This window comes from Microplitis demolitor, chromosome 3, assembly GCF_026212275.2.
Source record: "Microplitis demolitor isolate Queensland-Clemson2020A chromosome 3, iyMicDemo2.1a, whole genome shotgun sequence".
NCBI classification, from domain to species: domain Eukaryota; kingdom Metazoa; phylum Arthropoda; class Insecta; order Hymenoptera; family Braconidae; genus Microplitis; species Microplitis demolitor.
The window spans coordinates 23,648,768-23,671,897 of NC_068547.1; the positions used below are offsets into that span (position 1 = coordinate 23,648,768).

Sequence of the window (23,130 nt, forward strand, 5' to 3'; positions counted from 1 at the left end):
ACATAAAAAATTTTTTCTCTTTAATTAGATATTTAAAAATTTAATTAAGAAAGATTAGTAAATTTCTTCTCACGCTATATTTTATTTTTTATATATATTTATGATATTAGTAATGAGAAATTTTAATAGATAAAAGTGCAATTTCAGTATAACATCCCTTGTAATTGGTGCCGCGACTAATTACCCGAGGACAAAATCATTTCAACAAAATAATTTTTAAAAATTTAACATTTTTGATGCTTTGGAAAAAAAATTTTTTTAATACATACCAAGAACTTTTTAAAATTCTTATGTATAAATTTTCAAGTATTTTCTTTTTATAAAAATTATCGAACTCTTTTAATTATCATATTTATTAAATGTCATTATGCCAGTCGGTTATTTATATTCGCTTTTTTATCACCCAGTAATTTTGTCCTCGGATTAAATGTTACAGAACCCTTATAATCAATAGTCAACATTATAATTATTTGTGCATTAATAAAGCATTAGTTAATTTAAAACAGTGATAATGAATTATTAAGAACTACTAACCAGTTAAGTTGGAATTGGAAGTTTGAAGATTTCCGTCATTCAAGACGTAGCTCATATCACACTAACTTTACTTTTAATCTAAACCATTAAAGATTAATTTAAATAATACTATTTGATATGACTATTCGTATTTAAGTACTCCGGTCTAATGGACATTTGACAATTTGTCATACGATTGTACCGTAACATTTAATTTTAATAAAAATCATTAGATTTTTTTATTCTCGAAATTTTTTTCTTCTATTTGATTTTTGTTTGTTTTTTTTTTTTTTTTTTTTTTTTTTTTGGAAGAAGTTGGAAGTCCGGGGCCTTTGATTTTGATTTAACTTGGCACCCAATATTGTGAGATGTATTTGTATTGATCATTGGCAATCAAAGTTATTTGCGCAATTCGCATAATCTTTACGTTAGCTTTAACATTAATATATATACATCTTTTTGTTGTATATAATCTCAAAAAGATTTTCGATTGTTATTATCGTTTAAATAAATCGTTGAAATTTTTCGTAGACATGATTATAAATAAATATAATTATTAAAATTAAAAATATATAAATTTAAAAAAATATTTCTGGATTATTATCCTTATCGTTGGTATCAAGATTAGTTCGATAAGTCAGTTGTTGATCTTAGATGACAGTAAAATAAAAAATTGTGCGTAATACGAAATAAAAATAATGGGTATACATTTGTATACAAAATAAATTTAATTGTAAAGGAAAAATAACAAGCTTATAATAAATGATGAACTAAAAATTTATAAATTTGATAAGTTATAAGCACGCCAGGAATCGCAGCAGATACCTGACGTGGATTTATAGCTACGTGGACGCAGCGAGGCTAATCGAAGTTGATTCTGTGACGGCTGATCGTGGCTTGACGTCAAGGGAATTGTACAACGGAAATTCACAGCACAAGATAAATTTCATAAATCCAGGTACTTCCGAGTAGATCGCTGATGGTATTGGAATCAACGGTGACGTCGATTGTTTGTATTGTCGATACTCTGCATTACTAAATAAAAAAATGTAATTTAAATTTAGTATCCTCTGAAATTTAAATGAAATATTATTTTAAATTATATTTATAATTACTCTCGATATCTTTCATCGGCTGCTCTTTCAAGTAATGGCATTCCCGACAAAAATAGTATTATAAATGTTGTAAAAATAGGCGAGGCTATTACAATCCACTCAAATCCTTCAATGACATTTAAGGATATTATAAAAATTCCCCACCAAAGTACTATTTCACCAAAATAATTTGGATGCCTTGATACTCCCCACAATCCTAAAATATTTATTATTATTATTATTACTGTACTGGAATAAATTTATTGAAATAATTTACCATCATCACACCATCTTCCATTATTGTGCGGATCCTGTCTGAACGCAAACTTCTGAAGATCAGCGTAAGTTTCAGCGAGCAAACCGATGATAAATAGTCCAGTACCAGCGCTGTCTAAAGTTGTCATAGTTTTAGGTGAAAGCGGGAATCTGTGACGTGGTGAATTTATAATCATCACCGGAAGACTTACGATGTAAACCCAAAAAGCCTGTAATTATACCATTATCATTGACATTGATAATACTTAAAAAACTACATGAACATAACACCTTTGCCATTGCTACGGCTTCAAGTGTCAGGTATTGAGTGTATAATCGTGTGAACAGCGTGTAAAAGTTTTAATAAGGCCTTAAGTACTCAGACATCTGATAATTTACTCTTATCTACATGTTCAAGTTTTAACAGCTCACCTGGAAGGTCCAGAAGACAGCAAATCTGATGACATTACTTCGTCTGTCATCAAATCTTTTATCACGCCCGATTTTCAGTATCCGATAGAGCAAATACGATGACAATCTTACTCCCCACAGGCAAACAAATATTGTCACCATTAATTGTCTGCTGTCATAAACCTGGAATTATAAATAATCAAGTTTTCCTGCATTCCTGCATTACGTAATAATTAATGAGTATAAATAGCAACGAACCTTTCCTTCCTGACCAAGAAAAAACGTCAGCAGGGCAATGATAACAAAATTCATTCCTCCAGCAAAATCAGTGACCTTGTCCATTTGAAATGTTGCGGCAATTGAGAAAAATATCAACTGCATTCCAATAGTCACTATAGCACTTACTGCAAGATGATCCTCGTCAAAAATTTCCACAGCCATCGTTGTTTTTAATTAACTTATTTATTTATTTATTAATTAATAAATTATTTTCACAGTCATTAGATATTTCAAGTTTTAGGTGATTGTTGTGTAGTTATAAATAAACTGATGGAAGAGTCAGAAGTAATCGTAATTGTAAGTATCGAACTTGGTAGTTTTTTGATTTACAATAAATTTTAGCAGAAGTGGGAGGATGTCAGTGCAACGCGTAGTTGTCAGTCGGCGAATGAAGGCCTTGCTCTTTTTTTATGATGTATAGATATATATGTAGACATATATAATACAGATATTACTTGACTTTAACACTAAAAGTCAAGTTGCACTTGATGTCGTTGTCTGTTACCTCTTATGCTCATGCTCATATGCTCTCATCCTTATCATTATTGATAAACAGAAATGTTTTGTCTTCTTTCCTGCCAGCTGGCAATGCTCCGCTCTGTTTCTCATTCATTTTATATTTACGTCGATAAATTCAGCTCACTTTTTTATCATTTGCTTACTTACTATAGTTATATATAAATATATATTAATGAGTGTGACAGAATGTGAGACATCAGATAAATTTAAAATTATTAATAAATAAAATATAAGTAGAATAAAAATGAAAAAATGCATATTTAGATAATTGAAAAGTCATTACGTGCATTTTTTCAAATTCGTTATTTTAAATTTATAAATTGTCTCAATCTGCTCCATTCAGTCATACAAGAACAAGGGTATAGAGAAAAATAATAAAAACTAAAGAAAAATTTTATTTATAAACACAGTTTATTTTTTTTTGCATGATACAATAAATGATGGTGTAATAATGACAGTGAAATACATAGCACTGAGAGTATAAACCGAAATTCAACTCACATTGAATTATTCTAATGTGTATTATATATTATTCGTTAGACTATTTTGTTTGTATTTCAATTCATTTTTCTCCGTACAGAATGCAAGTCCGATTGAAGCGAGTAGTCATTATTCTCTTTAAAAAAAATTACAATAATAATAATAATAATAATTAATACAATAATAGTAATTAATAATAATAAAGTCTTATGGTATTTCGCAAGTGCCATGTCGAAAAAAGTATATATTAGAACAAAGTTAATATCAATTGTTACTTTTTTTAGTATCAAGGACATGGCAGTGTTATTTTATTAAAAAAAAAAAAAAAAAACATTCACTAGCTGGCAAACTAAATATTTTAATTGTCATGGTTCTTTAATTAGTTTATTAGTTAGTTAACTTTTTTTTTTTAATTATTAAGCATTAATTATCGAGTATAAAAATTATCAAAGTATTGTTTGGTAAGTCAATATATTGAAAAAAAAAGTGTTGAAGCTTAATTGTGGATATAAAACACTGCTAAGCTATTGTATGCACCAAAAACATAATTTTTTACATAATGAGATTCGTCATGAATAATAATAATAATAATAAAATAATAATAATATAAGTCAAGTAATGTATAAAAAAGATGAATTTCATTTTATATAATTATAATTATAATAATAATGAGTCTAATGCTTAATGAATACATCGTAAAAAATATACATATAAAAAAATCTACTGCTAAAAAAAAGGAATGGCGATGACAATGAATAAAATTATTTATTATAAATTGTTATTAATATTTTCTTTTTTTTTTTACTTTTTTTTATCATTTTTTTTTTTGTTCGATTATAAATGCAACACCGGCATACAAAAGTGAAAGCGTTTTTTTTTCGTTGCGCTTAAAAAATTTTGCATGAGTATCATTTACGTTTTTTTTTTTTTCTTTTTTATTTACTTTATTTTAAATTTAATTATAATGTACTGAAATGCTTATTGTACTTTAATGACGTCATGGATTTAGTTTTTTAGCTAACACTATTCAATAAATTTTGAATTGATTAGAATATGACGCATGCAATTGATTAATTATACAGTCATTTTATCGTAACTTTTATGTTTTATTATTTATATCACAAATTTATTATGACTTTTATGAATGAATACTTTTTTGTTATTCGAAAAATGACAAATTATCGATACGATATTTTTTTTTATTATAAATTTAAGTTATTATTTGTTCGTTTGTTATTATAATTTGAGCTGCTGCACTCATCGTTATTTGCATACGTGTAACGGTACTCGTTTCTTTTTTTTTTTTATTTCATTTCCGTTCATTTTATTTTTCATTTCCACCATCAGCGCATGACTGATTATTGGTCAAAGAGAGCTCTAACTAATAACTATTATTTTATTTTTACTTTTTCATCATTTTTTTCTTCTTTATCTTTACCTTTACTTCATAACAACCCTAATTTATGAGTTTTTTATTTAATTATTTGTTTATTCATCATTAAAATCAATATATATATCATGATAATTATTATTTTTAAAAATGATTGTATCAAAATAATCAAATTGTAACGTAATATCTATCAGATATGAATTGTGTACATTAATAATATTTAGCTTAATTAAAAAAATAAAACTTAAAATCTAAATAATTATTTTAAAAAAGTCATTAAAATTCCAAGTGTATGGCAAAAATCTATTGCAGTTGTTATATTGCGTGTTTGAATACGATTGATCTATCAGTATCCAAACATTACTACAATAAAATGAAATAAAAGTGAAGATTTAAACGCTTTCTCGTATATAATATTAATATTAATAATAATAATAAAGTAAAGTAAAAAAAATCAATATAAAAAAGATATCAATACTATATATGATTTTTTATATATAATATATAATATATATTTATATATAAAAATAAAAAAAATTAAAAAAAAAAAAAAATAATAATAAAAGATACAAGCAGAAATTATATTCCTTCATAATCCTGCTTTCTTATACATATAATTTTCCTATATTCAGCGTCGCATTATATCAATTTCTTTGACTCGTCTTAAACTCCCCACTCACCGTCATCAATTTAAAATTTTATGATTTATTGAAGTTTATAAATAAACTAATAAATCATCTATTTTTCCTCTACTCTTTCTTCTTTCTCTTTATTTTCAACTTCCTTATCTTTCTCAGCTTCCTTTTCTTTTTCAACTTTTTCCTCATCACTCTCCTTACCTTCCTTTGAGTCTTTCGACTCTTTTTTTTCCTCCTTGCTTTCCTTGGTCTCTTCCTTGGGTGGTTTTGGCAAATGAGTATTCAAATCGAGTGTATTACAAATTTCATCCCAGTCTGGGAAGCATCGTTCCTTCATACGTGAACAGTGTCCGACAAGATTGGGGCAGTTGTCTTGCATAAAGTCTCTCAGTGCAAAGGGAACAGACTTTTCAATGTATAGTATTTGCGCAAGATGAGCGAATGCTACGACATCCAACTGTAAAATTAAACAAAAAAAAAAAAAACGAATTAAATTTAAAAAAATGAGTAAACAAATGATGATAAAATGAAATTTAATAAATACTAACAGTTGTAGGCTCATCGCCAAAGAAGAATGGTTTGTCAGCAAGTAATTCAGAGAGAGCTTTAAGATCATCACAACCAAATTGAGTTATTTCTTCATTAGTATGGACTCCCAATCCCTGAGCTTTCACTTTCTTTGCGCACTAGAATAATAATTAATAATAATTAAATTATTTATTATAATTAATTGACCTAATTTATAAGTTCTATAAAAGTTAATACGGTAATTAATATTCATGATTAATCGTAAATAAAATAGTTGAGCCAGTACCTTTCGTGAATAGCTAATCTTAAACAAGAGAGCTAAAATTCCATTGGGCAAACGTGAACCCAAAGCATTTTGTAAATTAACACGATATCCTTTAAGAGTCGCGTCCGTGTTCTTGGCACGCCACGAGGTAACCACCCACACCAGATGATTTTCAATCATTGAGATCATTGCGTGAGATATTATACGTTGTTCATTAGTGAGATTGGCATCCAGGTCTTTGTGGAATTTTTGGCTCAATTCGCGGATTATTATCGTACTGTCTGGTATCTCTGTTCCATCTAATTCGACAAATGGCAGCTGGCCTTTCTTCGAGCGGAATTTCACTTTATGATCGACATTCTGAAATGGAAAAAAAATAATAATAAATATATTAAATACTGAAGATAAAATAAATTGGAATATTCCATCTCTTTAATCAATAACTCGAGTAATCCTATCATCAGCGATGAATAAAAAATAACAGCTCCGTTAAATACATTTATATCTAAATATTTTTATAGAGCGTGTGATAATGCAATTGTAAATTACACACGTCCTGTGATTGTTAAATGTGAATAGTTGTATTGAAATTTTGCCATTTAATCGAGAAAAAGAATTTAATTCGCGTATTACAGAGTATGTACCAGAGTACAGAGTGCTCTGTGTGCTGGAAGAGAGAAGGAAGGGTGCGTGGGGGATAAAAGTATATTATATATATGAGGAAGGCCGATGAACCCATGGTAGACAGCTTCCGTTGCTTAGCAACATCCCCGCCACATTCGGCTCCGGAGTTGCCATCATCGTAGTTGTTATCGTTGTACTGTGCGCTAGTATTGATCGTGGGGGCACCACTTCGCGACCGCTATGTGCTCCCTCATTCATTTAAGCATCCAAAAAAAAAAATATAAAAGAAGTAAAAAGAAATAAAAAAGACATTAAAGACTGAGAGGAGAATCCTCTTAAACCCATATAAAATAACTCGCTCAATACAAATTATATAATTAAATAATTAATTTTTATAACCCTCCCTTCCTCAAATGATTAGACAATATATAAAATAAAATATTAATCCAACAAAAGACATGACAAATAATAAAAATCTAAGTCTTAAAAATTTATATCTCTATAATTAATTAGTCATTTCTCCATTACGTCACCACTTGGCGTCAATTAATGACAAATGAAATGTAATTTACTAGCATAGCACATATTTTGCTGGTAAGTAAGATGATAATGACCGGGATTATTATTATTATTAACATGGCGTGGTCATTCATGACTGTAGCAAATAAACTTAATTAACTTATTGAATGATTTGTTTTAATAATGATAGAAAGGAGCTTGTTAAAGTTAACAAGCTAAGCTGTTGCCGCGTACATTCGATGAATTAGCGATGAAATATATATCCCATTTAAGATTTAAAATAATCTCTTGAGTTAATTTACAATACAGCGAGCGACATTCGGGTAGCGTAAGAAAAAAAATAAAATAAAGTAAAAGAGAACAGACGTGACTGTTGAGCGAATGAATTGATCATTCAACAAGGGACGTACACTGATTACAGATAATTTAATAATATATGTATTAATAATATAATATTAAACAGGACAGCACATAAATAAAGAGATACATAATTACAATAGTATTTTATAATGAAGAAAGCGTCACTTGTTGCTCTGAAATAACTCGATTGTTACGACAAGTTGACAGTTTCGTTACATTTGAATCCTTAGAACCTACGGATAATGTCAGTAGTAATACTCTCTCTATATATGGCATCAATACATACAATACAATAGCCAACTTTTTTCTTTCGCTCATGGAGGGGATGCAATGCATATACCCAACTTAAATATACGTATATATTCCTGTGTACATATAATATCGTACTCTTTAACAAACAGAGCGATGCTTTGTTCTCTCTTGGAGTAAACTTTCTTCAAACGCTCAGCCTGTTTTAGATTTTTCAAACAAAACTTTTATTTAGCAATCCATCGTCAAGCTGTATTATATATATATGTATATGTGTATATATAGTGTAGATATGTAATCCTTATGGAATGCTGGATAGGACGGACCTTTCCATAAGGATCTATAAAAAGCTCAGCTCAACTCAACAGCACTCCGAACATATTAAAATGGGAGGGTGACGACGATGCGTCAAGGATGCCTACTGCCTAGCGGGAGGTAAAGTAAGAATGGCGTCCTCTACTCGATCCAATGGCCAAAAATATAATTCGATGTTAGAGCACGTTTTTCGCAACAGAAAATATTTAAATAGAGAAGCTCAGAATTTAATTTACCCATAAATAAAATTAAATTAAATTTAAAAAAAAATCAATAGTAATATTGGATTGTAGAAGTATATAGAGTATAGCAAAAAAAATTACCTCGTATTTAACATCGTTGAGTCGCAACCATGTTTCGACTTTGAGACAGTAGGGCGACATTGATGGTATTACCGGAGTGCGAGAAAACTGATAAAGATAAACGGTGTCCTTGTCGTAATTGGTTTTATGAACAGATACTGATTTCATGGCGGTTTCATCAGTGGCCGCGTTGTCCTCCTTTTTTTCGTTTTCTATTTTTTCCGTGGGCTTTTCATCGTCACCTTGCTGCTGCTTATTATCCGGCGGCGTCTCTTCATTCAATGCTGCTTTCATATCTTTAACTTCCTTATTTTCCTTCTCACCTACTGCCGTGTTATTTTCAGCTTCCGTTGCCACAGTCATTGTTAATAACTCCTTGCAATTGTAATTATATTAAATCCAACAATATAATATTATATTTAAATGTTACTCCTTTTAAATATATATCGATATATTTAAATTTAAATCGGATAAAATAATGGAGTTAAAACTGCACACCGCACGAAATGTCGCTAGATACTGACTGGTAAATGTAAAATGCCGAATAGCTGAATGCTGAATGTGTGAACAGAATACTGGAATACTGGATACTGGATTGGATTGGAGTGGACTGGTCGGTCTGGATGTGTGCTGGGGCTGACTGGCTGCGTGCTTGCCGGCCGGTATATTACTCAGCTTCTCAAGTACTACACACCACTACTTATCTGTTGACTCATACATACATACAATTTAATATACATTTAACTCAATACTCACAAAATTCGTACAATGGTGTCGAGATTTAAGTTAACTGTACGCATGCGTGTGCGCCACACCCCATAGCATGTCCGCCATTTGTGTGTTAAATTTATGTTGGGGGGTTTGTGCGACGCCCGAATGGCATAAGGAAGAACGGCGATACCCGATGCTGCTGCTGCTGCTGCTTGATGCTTTCTTCCACCACCACTCGCTTCTCTGCGTCTGTAAATATATATATAAATGTATAAATGTATGAGCGGTTGACTATACCATTCTACAGTGTGTGGGTTCACTTGGCTGAGTGAGGAGAAGGACAAAGAATAATCCAAATGACCTCGATGCATGCGGCGCCAACCGGACATCCCGAGTAAGAAAAAAGATGCATTTATTTCATTGTAATAATAATAATAACAATAGCAGCACGACGATGATACATCCAAGTTGCCAACATTTATGAAGCGTCGTTTTGCTCCATGTCTGCCACGTTTGCTAAATAAATAACTAAATTTAAATTTATTGAGTTACCTAGTGTTATTGTGATAAAAGAGATAGATACAAACATAACCTACACTTGTTGATCTAGTTGATGAATTATTTTTATTATCAGGTAACTTAAATGTGAAAATGCACAGACATAATCCAGATTACAATAAAAATCGTACGGCTGAACCGCAGGTTGAATTGGAAAGTCAGTTTATATTACGACTACCAGAGGTAATTATTTACTTTTCATTACTTTTTATGAGTGTCAATGTAGCAAACATCAGACAAATTTAAAATTATAATTAATATTTATAAAAACTGCACTTATTAATTTTTTAATTTTTAAATGCCCATTTTTTTATAAATATTTACTTTATTGATAATTTTAAATTTCTCTGATGTCTGATACACTTACACTCATAATTTGAAAGGTTTATTTAAATATTTTATTGAGAAAATTTTCTAGGAACCAGCGAAAGTTTTAAGAGAAGTCTTGCAGTCGGGATTGCCGCTCAAAGATCGCTTGAGCATTAAAATTGAAAATGACATGAGATATGGAGAAGTTAGATTTGATCACTGGCTGTTACATGCCAAGGTAATTTTTTTTTTTTATTTTATTAGCTGCGTAGGTGGAGATATTTATATAATTTTATTAAATGGACTTAGGTCGTAGATTTGCCGACAGTTGTCGAGTCTTTGAAGACAATTGACAATAAGAGTTTTTACAAGACAGCTGATATTTGTCAGGTATGATTTTGTTAATGGAGTAAAAGAGATGTACTTGTAGCTGATGAGGTTTAGTTGAGATGGTATTTAATTTTTAGACTGTAATTTGTAAAGAGGAAGATGATCATACGACAGATGATGAGTCACCGGTTAGACAAAAGAAAAAAGATCCGAACAAAGTTGATAGAAAATTTTTATGGCCTCATGGTTTGACGCCGCCGACAAAAAATATACGGAGACGGCGTTTTAGAAAGACACTGAAGAAAAAGTATGTCGAAGCTCCTGAGATTGAGAAGGAGGTCAAAAGGTTGTTGAGAGTTGACAACGATGCAGTTGAAGTTAAGTGGGAAGTTATCTGTGAGGATGAAGACAGCACGAAGACTAATAAAATATCTAATTCGGGTACTGTCAAAGGTAAACGAGATGCTAATGGATCATCGCAAAATGTTGATGTTGGTAAGTGATTAATTCATTAATTAATTAGATTGTTTTATTCATGAGTCTTGACCAAGATAATAATTAATTATATTTAAATTTATTTTTCAGCTGAGCACGACATATTTGGTGAAGCTGTCAGTGATAGTGAGGACGAGGACGAAGAGACAAACATCAATGTCATGGAGCTGGATGAAACCAGCCGCCTGTCTGCTGACAGTCGTGTCTCAGACTCGAATTCAATGCAAGTTGGTTTCTCAGAACGTTCTGGACAGGACACCAACACATGCAGCCAATTGCTTACCGAATTCAGCAAAGATATGTTCCCCTCTCAGACTTCTGATGAGCAGGACAACAAATCTAGTATTGAAGGAGTTCAAAAAGTACCCAAGATTGAAGACTTTCATTCAGAGTACATTATTCCTGATGATTCTGAGACACCATCAATGTCTACCAACAAAGGTACACTATTATTTTTATTAATTATACTTAATAATTTACTTACTTTCATCCCAGACGTTAAATGATACTTTCATTAGATTAAATAATTATTTATAGTATTTAAGTATTTTTTTATGAGTCATTAAAAATCTCGGGCATGATACTGATGACTAATTATACAAGAATTTATCACAGAATAAAAGTGATCATTCATTACTTTGTAGAATAATTTAATTTAAATTGATAAATAATTTTTTTAGATAATTACAGAAACTCGTTAAAGTTAATAAAATTATTACTGCGCCTGTGATAAAATTATCATTAAAAAAAAAAACATTTTTTTTAATATCACATATAAATTATTGATAATAGTAATAATTGTTATAAACATCGCAGGTTCACTATCATCGCGTTTAGTCACACTCCACAATGAACTAGCGGAAATACGTCAACGTAAACAGCAGCAGGAAGCTGAAATAGCAAATATTGATAATCTTAAATTACGTCAGAGATTCCAAGAGATCCTCGACAACCTCGGGATACAGGAGGAGCAAAAAGTGCAAGAGGTAAAAATAATTGACCTTTTTTTTATTTTTTATTATAATTATATTATTAATTTTCCGTTAAAAAAGCTTGTCAACCCTTCATCTACATTATTATATTATTAAGTTATTATGTTAGATGACAATACATTTAATGAGATGTTAATTAACTCTTGATTTATTTTATTACTTTTTTTATTTTTTTTTCCAGATCCAAGAATTAGAACTGGCGAGTAAGTACGCGATTGAATAATACTCATGTGCACTGATGAGATGAATAATGATGACAAATAATTAACTATTTATCGTAATAAATACATATGTATATATAATAATAATTGAATACCAAAACAAAAAGTTACATTAATTAATTAATAATAATTTTTTTTCTCACTACTCTTACAATTTTTTTTTAGTCTTTTTTTCATTTAAAAATTCATGTCTACTTGCAACAACTATTTTCATCAATAAATAAACGGGTCTAGGTATTTAACTATATATATTTTTTATACTCATCTATTTAAATAGACAATAAAACTGATAAATATAATTGCTTTTAAATAAAATACTGTAAGTAATTTATAAAATAGCGGAAGATGATTAAATGAGCACATAATTAATTGCCGTTAGTTTCTTTCATATTTTTTTTTTCTTTTGTCATTTTAAATTTAAATATAAATCGATAAACAATTAATTGGCCCCTTTTTTAAAAAGGATAGTTAAATTATTTAAATATAATATAGAATGTATTTGAATTTATATTTTATATAATATATTATTTATATGTATGTATATATAAAAAATTTCATTTAAATGCAATTGACATTGTATAACAAAATGTCTAACGAACTATAGTTTTTATTTAAAACAATAGAATTAAAAGAAAAAAAAACAATAATAAAATAAAATAAGTTCAATAATAATATTTTTTAAGTATCCCAATCACTAGGTTCAGTTATCGAATTTTGTTCGTCAAATTTTTAAAATTATTTGTTGCAATTAAATTTTTTTTTGTTACGCTAAAAACACTAAGTGCCATTGATACAATACTTTGTATTGTGTGCCATATACACGCGTCCTATTAACTTTTAAAAATTAAGAACATTCTCAGACATTACTCCCCAGTTTTATTAAAACTATTCAATGATTTTGAGCTGTCATTAATGGAAGAAAATTTCGTTTGACTCCTAATTCATGACAATTATAAATAACTTTTTTTAAATTCTATATGTCGGCGACAATTATCGGCGTCTATGTTGGCAATAAAATTTTAATAACGTTATGACAGTTGGAAATTATTGAATATTTTTAAAAAGTGGGCACTGTCTAAGAATGTTCTTAAACTATACTAACATCAAAGTATACAATTACTATCTTTGATGTTACATATGTTCTTAATAATAATAAATCTTAAAAATTAATTTCTCGGTGAATCGGATATCGTGATATTATTAAGTTGATCTTGAAGACAGATTCGTAGATCACGTTCATCAAATTCGCTGTCGGTATCAATACTAGTATTTCTTCCTATTTGTTCTGTTGAACCTGTCCACTGATATTTACTATTCTTCAATCTCATGATCTGTCATTAATAAATAATTATTAGTATCAATAATTACAAATCTATCAACTAGACTTTGTAATGATCAATAAAGACACTAAGCATTTAAATAAATAAAAATAAAATACCTTCTACAGGATAAGTTACATACATCGCACTCGTTATTATAAACTATATTTTTACCAACCAATTAAATTTATAAATAAAAATAATAATAATATATTTAAAACATCAAAGCCACATGCTTTACTTAGCTCGTTAAATATATCAGCTATCAATCACAAATGCTACTTATTTATATAGATTTACATTAAATAAAAAACTTCTAAAGACATGCTACAGAATTTTTCAATGCTCCGATATAAATAATTATCTAATTTACGGATTTATTAATTAACAAAACTAGTTATTAATATAAATAATTCTCACAGAATACAAAAAACCTTTAAAGAAAAAAAAATAAGTAATGTACAAGACTAAAAAATAGTATTTATAGTCTAACTACCAATGAAATAATAAATAAAGTAATTACTATTGATAAGTAACATCGAAAATTGATATATTGTCAAAAGTACACGTACTCGATAGATTTAAACTTACTCGAGCCACCGCCAAGGCTCTGTCTCTGGACTGGTTATTGGCGTGGGAAACTATAAATTTAAAGATAAAAACAACAATAAAATTTTAATATTTTCAGCGGATATTATCGAACGAATGCGATGTATAGTTGACGCCACGACGCTTTATTAATAGTATTAAATAAATAAATAAATATAAACGAGTAACCAATTTTTCAATTGATTTAATTTAATATCGATAGTTAACAAAAAAAAAAAAATAATAATTACCTCTGCCTTCAATTCAGCAACTTTGTCTTGCAAATCGCGTACTCGATCACTGTCATCTAGATTACTTCTCAATTCCCCTTCCGCATACATTTCCTCGTTCTAGAAAAAAACAAATTAGAAATAAATCCTGTGCTAAATGACTTTTTTTTTTTTATATCAATTGATAGCTACCTTCAATTCGAGCAGAGAAATTTTTTGTGTCAATTCAGCGACATGTTGAGCGTGTTCAGCGTCTCTGATACGAGCCATCATTGCGTCGTCCTTCATTTTCGACTCCAAGTCGGAATACTTATGCATCTGCTCACGCAGTTTACTCGTTAATTCTTTTATTTTAGCCGATGATATTTCCAATTCTTCGCGTATCAGTTTTTCACCCTCATCCTGACGACGAAGCTGATTTGTCGCAACTTGAACTTGGGTTTCAAGCTCCATAACTTTTAGCCTCAATTCCTTAACTTCACTGAGAACAACCATTTCACGTACGCGCGTTGACATTAAATCTTCCTCTAATTTTTGTATTTCGTGACCACGGTTTTCCCAGAACAGTAATTTTTTTGGTGTAGAATCAGCAGCAGGTGTCGATTGAGCTGATCTGTGTTCTTGTAAATGACGTTGCCATGCACTACTGAGTTCGCCAACTCTTTGTCTAAGATCCTGAAACAAATAACGATAATTAAATTTATAAATTAAAAAAACAAAAAAGATGAAAGTATCACTTTAAATAAATAATAACCTTTAGTGATAAATTAGCTTCAGCTTCTCTAAGTTTAACAGCTATCAATTCCTCTTGCAAATGCGCAACAGAATTATCCGGCGTTGATTCACGTAATGTTTTTTTGTCTTGTTCCAATTCCTGTATCCTTCCTCTTAAATCCCTGATAGTCGCGTCTTTTTCAGCTTCATGGAGCCTCACACGCACCAGCTCTTGCTGTAAACACTCAACCATTTCCTCTTTTTGCGACAATGCCTCTTGTTTCATACTCATTTCATCAATAGACGACTGTTTCGACGACATATTTTCTTCCAATAGCATCGACAATGATCTCAATTCCTCGTGAGCCTGCTCCAGTTGATGGCTTGTCTCAAGATGAGTGTGTCTCAAAGCCGCAAGTTCTCTCTGTACTACAAAAGTTGTTTCCTCCTCCTCGGCACGCGATACTTGACCCCTAACGAGTCTGTCCGCCAATTCAGCAGACTCAGCTTCCAATAACTCGGTTCTCTGTCTCAATAATCGATTTTCTGCTCTCAGCCTCCGCAGCTCGACCATTTCCTCCTGTTCCTTCATTTTCAATACCGTGTAGTCTTTTTCTAACTTTTTCATTCGCTTTGGATTTATTTTCATTCCATACGCCAAATTTAACAGCCCGTCTGGATCATTTTCAGCTCTACCTGGCAATTCTTTCTGGAAAAACTATTCAGCAAAGCAAACAAAATTTTAATAAAAGATAAATATTTATTTTTTATCATCAATTAAAGATTCAAAAATAAACCCGTACCTTTAACATTCCTTCCATATCTAAACTGAGTAAATCATCTTTACCAAGGTCTAACATCGCCAACGCAACTTTAAAAATAATATCCATTCCTTCCATTAAAAAAACATCAAAAATACGACAAGCGAGTGGTAGACTCAATGCCGTTGTAAATAATGTAAGAAACCATGAAGAAGCATACATTGATGTATGAAAACTTTGAGCTGTAAAGTGAGCTGATAATTCGGGGTACGTGTCTGTTACTAAGTGTTCTAATTGATACATGCAGACACCTAATTCAGCCATACTCGGCTTGAACATATCTCTTAGACGGTATTCCTGCATCAGAGCTACTAACACAGCGAAAGCTTCTTCTTCAGGCATTTGCTGCAACAAATTATTCCATTTAAATTATCTTAAGCTAATTAGTAATAATAATTATCATAATGACAAGTATTGAGAATCTACCTGCATAAGCAGTAAACCAACAATGAAACCAGATCCTTGACAATACCCGACTTCGCGATCATGAAGACTGTACGCCTTCATAACATTAAATAAACTCTCTTGTCCAAGTCCATCTTTCTCTTTGAAAAATTCGTGCTCCGGATATGTTCGTGCGATGTCTCTTCTAATTATTCTCTCGCATGCTGATGTCGATTTAATGTATTCGGCAAATTGTTTTTTAACCGGTGAATCATGCGCTCCACACAACAATTGCCATACAATACCTCTGCAATAATTATTGTTATTAATATAAATTAATTTAAACAGAAAAAGTTAAAATAATTAACCGGCAGCTTTCATGTTACCTAAAGTGATGTGGTATTCCCTGCTTGACTAATTCTTTTATAACATCTTTATGTTTTCTCCAGTAATTTTCCCAGTCGGCGACTATGTGACCCCATCGTTTCCACACGTCGACCTCCCCGTCAGTCGGGGTGTGGCGTCGGGCCGCGGTCTCATCTTCTCCGCTAGAACCCGACGCCGGGGTTGCTTGAAATGATTCTGAGCTCTTTCTGCTGTGATTACTTTGTAATGAGTTACATGATTTTACATCTGATTCAATCAGCCTAAAATATTTAATTACTGACTGAAGATTTACTTTTAATTTGTAGTTAAATATTTAAACAAATCGATGGTAATTATTTTTTATTCAAGATCACTGGATATATCGATTGACAATCTTGGCTTTAAATAATTTAAAATTTTAAATAAATAATAATTGATACCTGTTAGCTTCTTCCAGCTTTCCTAAAAGCGCCAGCTCGTCGGTAGATATAATTTTATTATCGGAACTCACTTTTTTAAAATTTAAATCCAATTCAAATGCTGATAGAATGATGATGGCTTTTAAGCCAAAATTCCAGTTTGATTTTATTGATAAATTATTTATCAAATTTATACTCATCTGTCGCTCATATTTGCTTACCAAATATCCTCATATAAATTATAATATAGAAGGCAAAGCAATTTATTTTATTAGATTCTGAAATTTTAAAAAAATACCACATAAACATCACCAGTAACTCCAATCTGTCACCACAACACACCGAGATAATAAAAACTTAATCACTTAATCTCATATATTATCAATTACCAATAACAGGTTATATTACTTTTAAATAATTAACAAATTAATTAGCTTATAACAATGCTCTAAATAGTTAAAAAATTAAAAAAAAAAAAAATGAAAAACACATTATTAAATATTTTTATCTCAGAAAGCGAATAACAGTAATTTTGACAGCTGTCTTATAAATTGTACACGTCAAATTACTCACCTTCTATGTTAAAAAATTATCCACACAAGTGTGAATATATAAAAAAAATTATATACATATATATCTATGTGTAAGTATCTATGTGATCTAACAATAATAATAAATTAACAATTACTAGCTAGTATCACTTGGTGTTCTATTTAGACGATAATTAAACTCAATTGAACTAGATGTTTTGGTTATTAAATATGTATAAATATATTTTAAATAAATTATATCACTGTTTTTCTTAGTAATATAAGAACGTAAGTAATGTGTACAGAGTTAAGTAAAAAGAGGGGGAGGATACCTTTCCAACGTCTCCAACGTTTCCAACTCTGGAATGTGAATGACAACGGTAACCGCCATATTGAAGTTACAAATATATATACATATATATATATATATGTATATATATATGTATATGCGTATACATCTATGTATCCACTTTCGCAATTAGTAAATTTATCTAGTATAATAAAATGTAATTCAAAATAAAAATTTCTCTTAATTGAACTTAAAAAAATCCTTATCTTTATTTTCATCAAAGTCTTAATTAATAATAAAAAAAAAAAATAAACTTAATTTTTATTAATTAAAGATTTATTTTTGATAATTATACTTATATTTACTCTATACAATAATTATTACATATGTAAGAAAAAAAACTAATATAATTTTTATTGATAATAAAGAATAGATCAAATATAATTTGAATCATTTGTTAATGATAAGACGGTAATTAAGAGTTATTTTTTGAAATAGCTTTTATTGCAGCTATTTTTTCTCTTTGTTAAATGAACTGTAATGAATAATTATAAAGAAAAAAATTACAAAGTTTTTTTCAAGTATTCATCGAACAAGAATACTGATAATGAAGCGTCGTTATCAGTAAGAAGAGTTTTCAAGTCATTGGTGTGTCCTGACAATGTTCTTACAGTTTCAGCTTGAGACTCCATGAACTTTTCTTCCATGTAATGAGCCACTGAAGCATCGAACTTTGGATGATGTCCAGCTTGTTCGTTTATACGAATAGCTTCTCGGGCCATTTGTTTTTCGGTGTCCAAAGCTTTAGCCAAGCTGCTCAACTCTGAAACCTCGACGACGCGGTGCTCTTTGCCCTGAAATTTAGTAATCATGCAATTAATTAATTTAATAGGTAATTGAGTTAATAAAGAATTTGTAAATAAATAAATACATTTTTCTCGAATCTTGGAGCCTGGTTGAAGTTCATTTTACCACCGCGTTTGGTGATGAATTTAATTACATCAATGGCATTGTCCCAAGCTCTGTCAGACAATTTCCGGTAAAGACCTTTGAATCCTTCACGGTTTACTCCATAATTACCAAAGTGCGCTGACATAAGCAAGTACTCGAAACTCGTTTCAATGTTTGCGTTGGCGTATTTTTGCAAATCAACCAACAACTGATCAATTCCTCCATACTTTGCGTTACAATTAGCCATCATTCCATCTACTCAAATAAATTACTCATATATATTCAAATAAATATAAATAATAGTAATAATAATAATAATAAATTATTACCAGTGAGTGGACGGGCATTACAAGCAGCTTCAACATCATTGTAACAATATTCACCAGAGCAAACGCTTATCAATAGCACTCCAATCAGTACTCCAAACTTCATCATGATTCCTAAATAAAAAAAAAAAAAATAACAATCATTAAAATTAATTACTTATTAAAAGTACAATTGACTTTATTTTATTTGTCAACTAGTCAATCAAAAAAACAATGATAAATATATTTTTATCAATGATTCATCAAGAATAGCTGATGTCTTTTATCATGAACAAAAGTTTAAAAAATGATTTTGCGCATAAAAAGTGAGCAAAGTGCTGGGATTTAAACGATCAGCTGATGTCAACTCAGCAATATAATAATTAAATTTAAATTACGATGACCAATACTTACAATTGTTTAAAGATAATCGCAACAATAAATTCAATTGAGTAAGTTATTTGGTTCAGACGCTTTTACTGACGAATTACGACTGAATTTGCTGTCCTTCCTTACCAGTTGCCTTTGATATTCGAGAACCGACAGCGCTTGCTTCATAAACTGAATTTATCTAGTTTGCGCATGCGCTGATATAATTTATCTATATTATCTGCACATGTATACAGATATACACACATATAAATTGATGTGTATTGTACAGTTTATACAGAGTTACATACGACGTTACTTGCCGACATCAGACATTACTGTGGAGACCGTTGTTACTTTGAGATAATAATCATCGCGCTTTGTTTATTCAAGTGGCCAATGGCCAACTAATTCTGCTCAACTCATTGATATTTGTTGCCTGAAATTTAATAACGAAGAGCCTTCTATACCAGTGTGTATAAAGGTTGCTTCGGCATCAGAAGAGAAGAGAAAGGAGATACTTGGAAAAAAAATACCTTTTGAAATTATCGCCATTTGGTATACTCATAAACTACCAACAAGTTATTGCGACTAATTCGTAACTGCGTTAAAAATAATATTTGAATTGTCATCATGAAGGTTTTATGTGCTTTTATTGTTGCACTAGGTTGCATTGGTGCATCTTTTGGTGATGGATTGAAATGTAAGTATTTTTTTTTTATTATTTTTTTTTTATTTTATCAATATTAATATCAAATTGATTTTTATTTTTTTTTTAATTATAGGAAAAAATTTCTAATGACTCATTCTCATATTATTTTATATAATCATATTTATTTTATAAGAATTTTATTTACTACTAGGTGGTTTTATTTTATTTATGCGATTATTTTGCAATTGATCTTAATTAAATTGGGTTAGCATAGTATAGTACGTTAACAATAATTAACATTCTTTATTTTATGTTATTTACTCAACTTTATATTTTTTATTGCAACAGATAAATTAATAATCACAAGTGATGACAATAAAATAATAATAATTGTCTTTCTCGAATTGATAACAATGAGATAGGAAACTACAGTTATTGTTCTTTGTAATGAGAAAGTCATCGCAAATAAAATACTGAATAAATATATGAATAATAAAATTTAAAAAAAAAAAAAAAACAAAAAATTAGACGAAAAATTTTCAAGCCTATTAACAATAAACAATCTAAATTACTTTTTTTGGATTAAACTGATAACGGGATTAACTGATAATACATTATGACGATCAAACAAAAGAATTTAAACCCCGGTAAAAATTAAAAATTATAATTAATTTATCTACTGATAAATAATTCATTTGTTTGCTTTTATATTTCTTTTCTTTAAATTTCCGCGCTTTAATCATAAATAATACAAATTACTTGTTATATAAAACCCGGGTTTGTTTCTTAATTAAATTTTTTAATTATCATGGCCTGTTTGATTATCAATAAAATTAATCTAAGTGATATCATTTTTTTTTTTTACAAGTGGGCGTTAATTTCTAACAACATAAAACTCCAAAGGTCATAAAGCTTATCAAATTTAACGTTATTTGTTCATAATTATTCATAAACTATCATCATACAATTAAAAATATACTTTGTAATAAAATATATAAATTTAAATGATAAAGAATATCTATACAATTACGTATTACATCCTTTAGACTTTTTATTACTCATAGTTGAGTCAATAGTCATAATAATAATTCACTGTCACCCTTAGTTATTCATTCAGATGATAATGATTCTTTAGTCATTAATTACAATAATAGCCAGACAATGCAGCAGACCAACAATGAAATTAAATAATGAAATTTATTATTTATTTATAGGTACATTAAGACCAGGAGATTTTCCCTTCGAATGGCGTGACATGGTCGATCCATGTACCAAAGCACTAGAAGCTCAGGTTAAAACAGAAATAGAGGCTTCCATGACTTATTTAGCTATGGTATAATTTATTTTATAATAAATAATTATTATTTAAATAGTTAATTATCGAATTATGGCTGGTATTGGGCCGCATGATGCGTAGGTTTACCTGGAACTACTTACCAATCAGTATTTTCTACAATATATATTATAAATTAATTGATGACATTTGAGTCTTTAAATTTTACAAACGATACTTATATAATCGCACTAGTCTTATAAATTCCCTGCGACTAAAGTAGAATCATTTTCTTTTTTTAAATAGTAAACTACTTTAACATCTTGGGAAAATAAAAATGTGATTTGATTAATTTCCGGTTATCCATAATCAATTTTTAATTATTTAATTTTATAAATTATAATAATTATGAATTTTTGTTAGGGTGCTCACTTCTCTCAAGATACAGTCAATCGTCCAGGATTTGCATCATTTTTCTTCGACAGCGCAAGTGAAGAACGTGAACATGCTATAAAAATAATCGAGTACTTGTTGATGCGTGGACAACTGACTAGTGACGCAAGTAAACTTCTTAAATTCCCACTGGTGAGTTACTAAAATAGATACATATATTTTTTTATTCGTAATGAGTAATGACAATGTATTTTTATACATCCTTATTAATAAGTAAAGTTATTGCTATTGAATTGAGTAATACTGAGCGTATTTGTCAGTCTATTATTCAATTGCCATTATCATTGCTATAAATAATTGAATTAAATCTTTCCTGTCTTCTGTCTGTTTAATAGAAACCAATTGCCGAGGAATGGATTAATGGAGTAAAAGCTCTTACTGAAGCACTCAGTTTGGAGACACGTGTCACTCGCAGTATTAGAAAAATAATCGAAATCTGTGAAAAGCCTCTTGATGTCAACTTCAATGATTATCATGTAAGATCATGTCATAGTTTATCGTAATTCTTTTTGACTTAATTGACATGCAATTAATGGATATCTAATCTAATGATATTAATTATTTTTCTTATTTTCTACATCACAGCTCGTGGACTGGTTGACTGGAGACTTCTTAGAAGAGCAGTACAAAGGCCAACGTGACCTCGCTGGCAAGATTTCAACACTCGACAAGATGATGGATACTCATGGTCCACTTGGTGAATTCTTGTTTGACAAGAAATTATTGAATGGAGAGTTGTGAATTCCATTCAGTTAATTAATATTAATTGATATCAATTAATATACTTAATTAAAAAAAAAAAAAAACAATTTTAATGTTTAGTAGATCATACGTAATTATATACTATAACTATTCTTTGTAATTTTTCCTTTAGTTTTTTTTTATAAAAATATCTGTAAAAATTTGTTGAGTATGTATGATCAAAGTTTATGATGTAATTACTGTATAATCATTATCTAATTTACGAATGTATATCATTCTTTAATAAAAAATAATTCTATCATAAATTTAAAGTGGTAAATTTTATTTGTTAGGTTTAATTACCTTGTTTTTTTTTTCTTATCATATTTACTTAATTTTAATGACAATTAATGACAGGTTAAGAAATTA

General features: G+C 29.5%; 6 protein-coding genes across 8 annotated transcripts; 2 read left to right on the top strand and 4 right to left on the bottom strand.

Annotated features, from left to right (window-relative positions):
- Positions 1 to 1,203: 1,203 nt before the first annotated feature.
- On the bottom strand, positions 1,204 to 3,065 carry LOC103571610 (uncharacterized). Its single transcript, XM_008549824.3, has 5 exons — positions 2,532 to 3,065; positions 2,295 to 2,456; positions 1,885 to 2,092; positions 1,629 to 1,824; positions 1,204 to 1,548 (listed from the first exon to the last, which is right to left on the bottom strand). Exons 1-5 carry the CDS (start codon positions 2,712 to 2,714, stop codon positions 1,356 to 1,358), a joined length of 942 nt encoding a protein of 313 aa, XP_008548046.1. The 5' UTR covers positions 2,715 to 3,065; the 3' UTR covers positions 1,204 to 1,355.
- A 686-nt stretch (positions 3,066 to 3,751) lies between these two features.
- On the bottom strand, positions 3,752 to 9,389 carry LOC103571609 (failed axon connections). The gene is made up of 4 exons (XM_008549823.3): positions 8,763 to 9,389; positions 6,394 to 6,732; positions 6,128 to 6,265; positions 3,752 to 6,036 (listed from the first exon to the last, which is right to left on the bottom strand). The coding sequence occupies exons 1-4, from the start codon at positions 9,102 to 9,104 to the stop codon at positions 5,680 to 5,682; spliced, it is 1,176 nt and encodes a 391-aa protein (XP_008548045.1). The 5' UTR covers positions 9,105 to 9,389; the 3' UTR covers positions 3,752 to 5,679.
- Positions 9,390 to 9,514: 125 nt separating this feature from the next.
- LOC103571608 (transcription initiation factor TFIID subunit 7) lies at positions 9,515 to 12,502 on the top strand. The gene is made up of 8 exons (XM_008549821.3): positions 9,515 to 9,846; positions 10,087 to 10,193; positions 10,429 to 10,557; positions 10,629 to 10,709; positions 10,787 to 11,144; positions 11,235 to 11,585; positions 11,961 to 12,130; positions 12,318 to 12,502. The coding sequence occupies exons 1-8, from the start codon at positions 9,822 to 9,824 to the stop codon at positions 12,357 to 12,359; spliced, it is 1,263 nt and encodes a 420-aa protein (XP_008548043.1). The 5' UTR covers positions 9,515 to 9,821; the 3' UTR covers positions 12,360 to 12,502.
- Positions 12,503 to 12,607: 105 nt separating this feature from the next.
- LOC103571607 (ecotropic viral integration site 5 ortholog) lies at positions 12,608 to 18,126 on the bottom strand. 2 transcript variants are annotated; one of them, XM_008549820.2, is made up of 9 exons: positions 18,061 to 18,126; positions 17,220 to 17,476; positions 16,800 to 17,060; positions 16,456 to 16,720; positions 16,012 to 16,374; positions 15,249 to 15,926; positions 14,687 to 15,169; positions 14,516 to 14,614; positions 12,608 to 13,688 (listed from the first exon to the last, which is right to left on the bottom strand). In XM_008549820.2, exons 2-9 carry the CDS (start codon positions 17,396 to 17,398, stop codon positions 13,524 to 13,526), a joined length of 2,493 nt encoding a protein of 830 aa, XP_008548042.1. In that variant the 5' UTR covers positions 17,399 to 17,476; positions 18,061 to 18,126; the 3' UTR covers positions 12,608 to 13,523. The 2 variants fall into 2 exon arrangements, with proteins under 2 accessions (XP_008548042.1, XP_014298306.1); XM_014442820.2 differs by having other exon boundaries at positions 17,772 to 18,107.
- Positions 18,127 to 18,331: 205 nt separating this feature from the next.
- On the bottom strand, positions 18,332 to 19,823 carry LOC103571605 (uncharacterized). 2 transcript variants are annotated; one of them, XM_008549818.3, is made up of 4 exons: positions 19,688 to 19,823; positions 19,298 to 19,408; positions 18,949 to 19,226; positions 18,332 to 18,871 (listed from the first exon to the last, which is right to left on the bottom strand). In XM_008549818.3, exons 2-4 carry the CDS (start codon positions 19,401 to 19,403, stop codon positions 18,581 to 18,583), a joined length of 675 nt encoding a protein of 224 aa, XP_008548040.1. In that variant the 5' UTR covers positions 19,404 to 19,408; positions 19,688 to 19,823; the 3' UTR covers positions 18,332 to 18,580. The 2 variants fall into 2 exon arrangements, with proteins under 2 accessions (XP_008548040.1, XP_008548041.1); XM_008549819.3 differs by having other exon boundaries at positions 18,949 to 19,223; positions 19,688 to 19,818.
- Positions 19,824 to 19,930: 107 nt separating this feature from the next.
- Positions 19,931 to 23,033, top strand: LOC103571604 (ferritin subunit). Its single transcript, XM_008549817.3, has 5 exons — positions 19,931 to 20,345; positions 21,509 to 21,627; positions 21,991 to 22,152; positions 22,356 to 22,496; positions 22,606 to 23,033. The coding sequence occupies exons 1-5, from the start codon at positions 20,276 to 20,278 to the stop codon at positions 22,759 to 22,761; spliced, it is 648 nt and encodes a 215-aa protein (XP_008548039.1). The 5' UTR covers positions 19,931 to 20,275; the 3' UTR covers positions 22,762 to 23,033.
- Positions 23,034 to 23,130: the final 97 nt, after the last annotated feature.